The 9,559-nt window shown below is 38.6% G+C and overlaps 2 protein-coding genes across 3 annotated transcripts in view; one reads left to right on the forward strand and one right to left on the reverse strand.

Moving 5' to 3' along the window:
- LOC108970308 overlaps positions 1-9,559 on the reverse strand; it is a 148,531-nt gene that overhangs the window by 20,503 nt on the left and 118,469 nt on the right. The gene's annotated exons all lie outside the window — the stretch shown is intronic.
- Positions 4,649-5,476, forward strand: LOC108970307. Its single transcript, XM_018935622.1, has one exon. The coding sequence runs from the start codon at positions 4,649-4,651 to the stop codon at positions 5,474-5,476; it is 828 nt and encodes a 275-aa protein (XP_018791167.1).

The raw sequence follows: 9,559 nt of genomic DNA on the forward strand, positions 1-9,559 counted from the left end.
GATAATTACTCGTCCTATCTAAGGATTTTTTTTGTAATCAAAACATATTTTATAAGTGGTAAAAAACAATGCTAAAGTCAAGGTTTCTTGCTGTGCCAATATTTTTGTTCATCACTGTAGCTACCTAAAGCAAAAAAGCGTATGAGCATTGACTCTCCAAAAGTAACTACGAAACAACAAAGGATTAGTGAAGGGTCAAACAACTCAAACCGGGTTTCTGTGCTAGATTTGGACGTGCAAATTAATAAACAGAATTTTAAGAAAAAATAGGGGTCAGTTTTAACTGCTGTAGTTCCTCACAAACCACCACCAATTTTTGTACCTCAAGTGATTGATATAAATAAAATGTTGAAAGCTTTTCAATTGTTATTGGTAAAGAAAATTTCACCTACAAGTCAGGCAGGGACAGACAAGCGAGGGTAATGACCTCAAACAGTGATTGCTACAGAAAACCTCTTAGCTATTTAGATACCAATAATTATACTTTTCATACATATCTATTGACAGAAGCTAAGCCATATCGTATAGTTATAGAAAATATTCACTTTTCAACTCCAATCGACGATATCAAGCATGACTTAGCAAAAAACGGGCATACCGTACGAAATATTGTGAATGCAAAAATCAATATTTCAAAATTGCCGATGTCAATATTCTTTGTTGATCTTGAACATTCAACAAACAATAAAAAAGTATTTGACGTAAATCGGTTATGTAATGCCGTAGTAAAAATTTAGCAACCTAGAAAATTTAACGATTTGGCAACTGTCAAGAGTTCGGCCATTACAAGCAATATTGCAAAAAGCCTTATAGATGTGTTAAGTGTGCACTAGACCATCCTTCGTCGCTTTGTTTAAAAGATAGAGAAACTTCACCGAAATGCTTCCATTGCCTTCAAAATCATACCGCCAATTACAAAGGTTGTAAAATTTATCAGGAGTTAGTGTCAAAAAAAGACTCGTTTAATAATAAGACAAGGCCTTCCTTGGTCAAACTTACAAATGCCGAACAACAAGTTCCCCATAAAAACGTTAGCTATGCTGATGTAATAAGAGGACAACTTAGTTCTACTACAACCACAGTACGCCCTGAAAAAATTGACAAATTCCAAGAATTGATTGCCAACCAAATTGAGCAACCACAAAACTAATAAATATGACGTCTTCTCTCGTAACTAAGCTATGCAAGTTAGTCTAAAAATAGCGATTTAGAATGCCAATGGCAGCCATAGACTGGAAGTTGAGTATTTTATAAAAACTAACAATATAGATATATTACTTGTTTCCGAAACCCACCTTACCGCTAAGCCCTATTAATGGATTCGATCTTATTACTTCAAACCACCCCGACGGTAAAGCACACGGTGGTTCGGTAATTCTAATAAAATCATCACTAAAACATATCGTTTTAGAGCCAATTTCAGTACCATCAATTCAAGCAGCTTCTTTGAAAATCCAGACCGGCAGTGGAGCGATTTTTATAAGTATATCTCCCACCTCGATTCAATATAAGCAAAGAAACTTTTAAATCGTGTTTCGGCAAAATGGGTCCCAGATTTTTAGCCGGAGGTGATTTCAATGCCAAACATCCATAGTGGGGTACACGCCTTACGAATCCCAAAGGCCGCGTACTGTACAAGTGTGTATCTCAAAAAAGCTTAAATGTTTTATCTGCTGGCAGACCCACATACTGGCCGACTGATCCCTACAAAATTCCTGATCTAATTGACTTCGCAATTTATACCGGCATAAACCCACATCATCTACAAATTTCGAATAATGAAGATATGAGCTCAGATCATTCCGCTCTCGTTATCAATATGAATATGCTTGTGGTTGTCACATCCAGAAAGCAGCATTCTTTAACTAAAAGGTTGAACATACGATTTTTCCAAACTTGGTTGCAGTCCCACGTAAACCTTAACATGAAAATAACCACAAAACGAGACTTAGATGACGCTGTGGAAAACTTCAGCCAAAAAATACATCAATCTGCTTCGTTAGCTTCTCCTCTTAATTCATCTAATCCATACGGTACCAACAATGTGAAGATGAAGTAGCGCAGATGTTACAAAATAAAAGACGACTTCGAAGGATCTGGCAGAATAGCAGAAATCCGGTTGACAAAACCAGGCTAAACAAAGCAATTAAAGAATTAAAATCCAAGTTGGCAGAGCTGAAAGAATAATCTATTTCAGAATTTCATAAGAATGCTGATCCAAATAAAAACGATGAACGTCCTCCGAAGCGACAGGTACCGATAAAAGATGAAAACAACTGCTGGTGTAGATCTGACAAAAGAAAAGCCGACGCGTTTGGCAACCACCTTGCGAATACTTTCAAGCCTTTTGCTCTCAATACTGACCATCAGCGCCAAATGTATAAACCAATACATTATGTTAAACTGACTAAAGTACAATTAGAAGTGTCACAGTTGAAGATTTCTAAATCGCCTGGCCCAGATAATATTGATGCATGGACAATCCAACAATTACCAAGGAAATGCCTGCTATTCTTACTTTTAATCTTTAATTGTGGTTTTAGGCTAAGTCACTTTCCTATGCAATGAAAATGTGCCGAAAGTATAATATGTGACCTGGTCTACGGAAAGGGAGCTAACGTGCGAAATGACTTATGACTTTTTAGATTCTATCACGTGAAAAAGCATCTCATCTTCCATCCGAATCAACTAAAAAGTGAAAATTGATTTTTTGACACCAAAGCCCCCTTTCCGTAGACCACATCACATATAATGATTCCGAAGCTAAACAAGCCCGAGAACGAAATAACCTCTTATAGACCAATAAGTTTGCTGACAATATTCTCTAAAATATTTCTTCGTCCATTATTGCCAGTTTTGGATTACTTGTCCATTATCTCAGACCATCAATGGAACCCCTGAACAGTGCCACGGAATCGTAAAAACCATAGTAAAATGTCTCGAAGAGAAACAGTATTGTTCGGAAGTTTTCTTAGACATTCAACAAGCCTTCGATAGAGTCTGGCATGAGGGGTTGTTATTTAAAATAAAAATGAAAGTACCAGTTCAATTCTACCTATTTCTTCGTCATACCTAGATTGCAAACATTTTTACGTTAGAATTAATGATGACACTTCCGACATATACAAAGTCAAAGCAGGCGTTCCGCAAGGCAGCGTGCTTGGCTCAAAGCTGTACATGATTTTCTCTGCCGATATGACAATAATAAACGACGAATATATAACTGTTGCCACATATGAGGACGACACCGCAATTCTTGCATCTGCTTACTCTGCAAACGAAGCGTCTGAAGCTGTTCAAAACCAACTCAACGCAACATTATGGTAAATGAAAGAAAATCAGCGCATGTTACCTTCACCATGAAAGCAGGAGATTGCCCCAGCGTCAATCTCAATCAAACAATTATTCCAGAACATGGCAGCAACATATAAAGATTAAACGAGATCAGTTAAAACTCAAGACTATAAAAATGTACTGGCTACTGGGTCCCAAATCGAAACGTAGTCTCAAAAATAAGGTGATCCTATATAAAAGCAGTCTAAAACAGATTTGGGCATATGGAATACAAATCTGGGGAACTGCAAGTAAATCGAACGTTGAACTAATTCAAAGATATCAGTCGAAAACACTCAGGTTGATTGCAAACGCTGCATGGTACATCAAAAATATTAACTTACACAAAGATTTTGAAATAAATATGGTGAAGAGCGAGATTCAGAAACTCAGTTCAAGATATCTTAATCGCCTAAGCTGCCACCCAACATACATTCCATTAACGTACTGGACAACAGTGAAGATACTCGCCGACTGCAAAGGCTATTGCAATTTTAGCATCAAAGTGAATCTTATATATAATAACATTTTCTTATTGTCACACGACAGATTGTAAATAAAATTAAATAAAAAAAACTTTCGGACTTAAAAATGCTCTAGCTACATTCCAAAGAGCGCTAGACGATATTCTTCGTCAACATATAGGATTAAGAAAAGGAAAAATTTAAAACCTCATACCTATGCCCCAAACCCTAAGAACACCAACAGTAAAATGAAGTGATGGAAAGCCATTTTAGAAGAGTATACCTACGAACTAACTTAAAAACCTGGTAAAACAACTATAGATACCCTTACAATAACACCGGCACAAATAAATTCACTTACACCTACAATTCATATCGATTCATTTGATGAAACATAAATTCATAACTTAATCCTTTGTACAGAAGTTCCAATTAAAGTTTTATAAACCAAATTTTTGTTTAAGCTTGACAATATATCGTCATATAAATTTGAGATAATTTTTCCAAATTTTCATCTATACTAATATTATAAAGAGAAAAGATTTAATGGTTTATTTCTTTACATTGAATAGGCTCCGAAACCACTTGATCGATTTGAAAAATTTCTTTCACTTGTGGCAACCCGAAAGTAATGCGGCAACCCCAAAGTGATGTGGCAACCTTAAATGCAACTCTGCAAAAGTAAGCTGTCAGATTGACGAGCTAGCATCTTGCCTTTTTCGGCGCATCATCACGGCTGCAAGCACGTCTCAACATTTTCAGTCTCCAAACTTTTGTATCAGTTTTATATGTAAATAAATCAAACATTATTGTGGACATCCCACATATTGGTGACTCCGACAAAAAGTAAAATGACGAAAGAAGAAGAGGCAACACAGGTAACAGAAAATTTGCAGAGCCGGGGCCAATGGGCAGAGGACGTCCAGACCCGCAACGTGGAAGTGGCAAAAATTTCCATCAGGATCCCACCATTCTGGCACGCAAAGCCAGAACTGTGGATKGCACAGGTCGAGTCGCAGTTCATTGCGGCAGGCATAACGAACGACAAAACGAAGTACCGCACCGTCGTAGCCGCAATCGAAAGCAACGTGCTAGCCCAAATAAGCGACCTAATTCTCAATCCACCGAACAGTGATTTGTACTCCACGCTAAAAAATCGTATAATAACGCAATTCGCGGACTCGGAACAAAAACGTGTAAAAAAGCTACTGCAAGAACAAGAGCTTGGTGATATGCGTCCATCGCAGCTCTTGCGCGAAATGCGAAGTTTAGCTGGCGGCGAGGTCAACGATAATATATTAACGTCCATTTGGATGAGTCGGTTACCTTCCAACATGCGACTAATCATTTCTATCAACAACGAACCGCTCGATAAAGTTGCCCTGCTCGCGGACAAAATATGTGAGGTTAGCGACACCCCACACGTACATGCGGTCGAAACTCTAAACACAGCCACACGCAACCAATCAGACATCCAGCAGCAGTTAGCCGAAATCACAAAAAAGATAGCCTCAATTAAGGCGAACATAAATCGTCGGGCTAGAAGTCGCAGCAGAAACCGTCCTCCGTCACGTTCCGGTATGCAAAACAACAATTCGAATGGTTTATGCTGGTACCACCACAAATTTGGTAACGGTGCCAAAAAATGTCGTAGCACTTGCGCAAAAAAGTTAAACTAACTAGTCTGTCGTCAATGGCGGTCGACGACAGGCTCAACAATAACAACCGCCTTTTAATCGTTCAGGACAAAAAATCCGCAATAAACTTTCTCATCGACACGGGAGCGGAAATTAGCGTAATTCCACCGACGCAACAACAACGTAGCTGCCCGGACAAAAACAACTACCTCTACGCAGCAAACAGGTCCACTATAAAAACTTACGGCGAAAAAACTATGTTCCTCAATCTGGGTCTACGTCGCCAATATTCCTGGAATTTCAACCTTGCCGATGTGTCACAAGCCATCATCGGAGCGGATTTTCTATCGCATTTCAACTTAGCGGTCAACTTACGACAACGCAAACTCATCGACGACGTCACAAACACCAGCAGGCTGTATTTAATATCAACAAATAAAAAGGTACTTTCCAATTTATCTTACACTAAAAATTATCAGCCGTTCCAGGATTTATTGAGGGAATTCGAAGACATCATGATGGAAAACTTTTCAGTCAAAAAACCACAACACTTTGTCCACCAGTCTTCTCTAAACCGAGACGCTTATCTCCCGAGAAGTTAATCTCCCGAGTAAGGGCTATTCTAAATTTCAACCTACCTTTGAGAGCATGTGATTTGCGACGCTTTCTCGGTATGGTAAACTTTTTTCGCAGATTCTTGCCCTGCGCCGCAGAAAGGCAAATGACGTTACTCAACCTCATAAAAGGGAACAAAAAAAACGACACATCGCCAGTTGATTGGACAGTTGAAGCAAAGGAGGCGTTTCAACAATGCAAAAATGACTTATGCAAAGCTACTTTACTCGCTTACCCAAAACCCAGRGCGCAACTCAGTTTGACGGTGGATGCATCCGGAGCTGCGGTAGGAGCTGTGCTACAACAACACGACAACGACCAGTGCCAACCTCTAGGTTTTTATTCCGAACGCCTTACCGAAACACAAACTAGATACAGCACTTACCATCGTGAACATTAGCGGCATACAAAGCAGTCAAATATGTTCAACATATGCTATGGCAGCAAAAGCTTGAAAAGGCATCTACGCGTCAAATGCGTCACTCGAAATTTATCGCACAATTCACAACAGACATTCGGTACATCCCCGGAAGAGAAAACGCAGTAGCCGATGCAATGTCACGTATTGACGCCATACATACTCCGATCACCATCGACTTCGCTAAACTTGTGGAGAGTCAAGAGTCGGACTCAGAGCTCAAACACTTACAAGCCTCGAATTCCAGCCTATTAATCTAACCTTTTACGATTCCAGGCAAGTACGACCGTACTTAACTCCTTCGTTTCGCAAAACAGCTTTCGACTCCATGCATAACATGGCACACACCGGCGCCGCTAAAACAACAAAATTGATCGCAGAAAAATTCTTTTGGCCGAATCTCCGAAATGATTGCCGCTTATGGTCCAGGCAGTGCATCTCGTGTCAAAGAGCTAAAGTGCAGCGCCACAACAGAGCAMCGTTGTCGACATTCACGTTACCAGAGCAACGATTTGACGATATAAATATGGATATCGTCGGACCATTACCACCTTGTAAGGGTTATCGATACTGTTTGACAATAGTCGATCGTTATTCCCTATGGTTAGAGGCACTCCCGCTCGAAGACATTACGACAGAGACTATTGCTTTCAATTTCTACACACACTGGATCGCTAGATTTGGAGTACCGAGTACAGTAACAACGGATCAAGGTAGACAATTTGAATTTACACTATTCCGAAAACTTTCCAGACTTTTAGGCATCAAGCACTTACGTACCACTGCATATCACCCCGCGTCAAACGGGATTATCGAGCGATGGCACAGATCATTAAAAGCAGCGATAAAATGCTACATGACAAACAACTGGGGCGAAGTTCTCCCACTCATCCTTCCAAGTTTTCGTTCCTCATGGAGAGACGATTTAAGAGCGACACCAGGAATGGTTTATGGAAATACACTTCGATTACCTGGTAAATTTTTTTCCGAAAAGCATACGCACAATGTCAACGAAGGTGAGTTCGTCGAAAATTTACGCATACGCATGCAGTCACTAAAGCCGTCACCAACTACAAATAACTCAGCGCACGTACCATTTGTAGAAAAGAACTTGCAGTCAACACCATCAGTCTTCGTGCCCAACGACTCAATTCGTCCACCTCTTCAACCACCATACGAGGGACCATTTCCCGTAGTCGAACGTGGCGACAAGTTTTTCAAAGTCAAAATCCGAGGAAAGGACACAAACATTTCTATCGACCGATTAAAGTCAGCTTTCGTGGCCGAGGATTACCAAACCCGGTCGAATCAAACAATCCAACACAAAGAGTACCAAACAAAATCTGGTCGTCGAGTACGATTTCGTTTTCCCGCATAGAGGGGAGTGATGTGGCAACCCCAAAGTAATGTGGCAACCCCAAATGCAACTCTGTAAAAGTAATCTGTCAGATTGACGAGCCACCATCTTCCCTTTTTCGGCGCATCATCACGGCTGCAAGCACGTCTCAACATTTTCAGTCTCCAAACCTTTGTATCAGTTTTATATGTAAATAAATCAAACATTATTGTGGACATCCCACACACTGTTTCGAAGCTATACTATTTGTGCATCGATATTAAATTTTCAAAAAAAGTTAGGGTATTAGTTAGTATTCATACGAAAACTGCTATTATGTGACCCAAAAAATTAGCAATAAACTTTCTTAAATCGTGTGCGCTGCGAAACCTATTGGCTATAAAGCCAAGTAACGTATTACGCATTTGCTGATTATATAGTTATCTATAAAAAATGTTGCGACAGCATATGCCTAACTATAATAGTTTTGTCACAATATATATAAATGTCACCGCTATAAAAACTTGTTTACTTATACTTTGGAATTAATCCTTATCAAAACGAATTACTTCATATTTAAGTGTGCTTCAATACCATTATATAACTTTTTGAATTATTCAATTTGGACCTTCCATTCGAAAGATATGACAAGTTTAAAATTATAAGTTATTTGAAAAATGTCGCAGGTTAGGCGGCATAACGGGGCAACTCGATAGGCAAAAGTTTATAGCATACTAACTGTCAAATCGACTCCTATTGCAGTTGGGAAATTCTTTATGTGGGCATTTTATATCTTGATATTTCATTTTCAAAATGGCGCCGAGTAGGTACGAGCTCTTGAACCGTTTAAAACTTTGAAGAGCATGAAAAAATTGGAGGGCTATTGTTTTGATGCGGTTTTTTTTAATAGATTAAAGAGGAATTTTTATATGTATAATAATATCCATTAAATAGTGGAAAAACAATTTTATTTTTTAGGTTTCTAATGTGATGTCGTAATTAATAACATTTTTTCCGCTTACATCGCAAACGCAGGGTCATTTGTCAAAATAATGCAATAATTATTGTACACATTGAAAAGATCTACACACAGAAGTCTCCGCGATACGGAAATATAACCACTTATGGGTATATCACAATAAAATTCTGTTTCATTTACTTTTTACGACAAATAACGACCAATTTTCGAAGCAATTTGACCCAATACAGTATTAATCGTTATCCAATTAAATACCTTAAATACATTGTTGATTTACAGCATTTGGTTTAAACAAATATTTTCGAGGAGGTGGAGACATGTTTCTATTTTCGACGGTTCGTTATTTATATTGGATTATAAACTTGTGCAACACCCACTGAATTCATTGTCCTCGGTGGACATTTCTTCTCTTTAGAAAAAACTTTTAAAATTTTGATGGAATTTTTTTGAGATTTCTCACGGCATGTGATGGTGTGGCAAGAAGTTTTAAAAGGCAAGCTTGCACGAAAAGTCTTCAACGGGAAAGCGATAATCATATACCCAATGCAACTTCATTATTTGAATGGGGTAAGAATTTATTTAAAAAAATTAACTTTGGTTTTTGCTCCCAAGAAGATCACGACTTCCATGAGAAGAAGTTCAAATCTCGTCATGACCAATGTGTGACTATAAAAAATACACGCCAATATCACCATTATAGAGCTGTTAATAATACATCACTCTAGAGCACACTTTTCTCTAAGCCCTTAAAATCGTTACCAATAAAGTTAAAAAAAA

The sequence above is a fragment of the Bactrocera latifrons genome, unplaced genomic scaffold, assembly GCF_001853355.1.
Source record: "Bactrocera latifrons isolate USDA-ARS-PBARC rearing strain unplaced genomic scaffold, ASM185335v1 scaffold_297, whole genome shotgun sequence".
Classification (NCBI taxonomy): Eukaryota; Metazoa; Arthropoda; class Insecta; order Diptera; family Tephritidae; genus Bactrocera; species Bactrocera latifrons.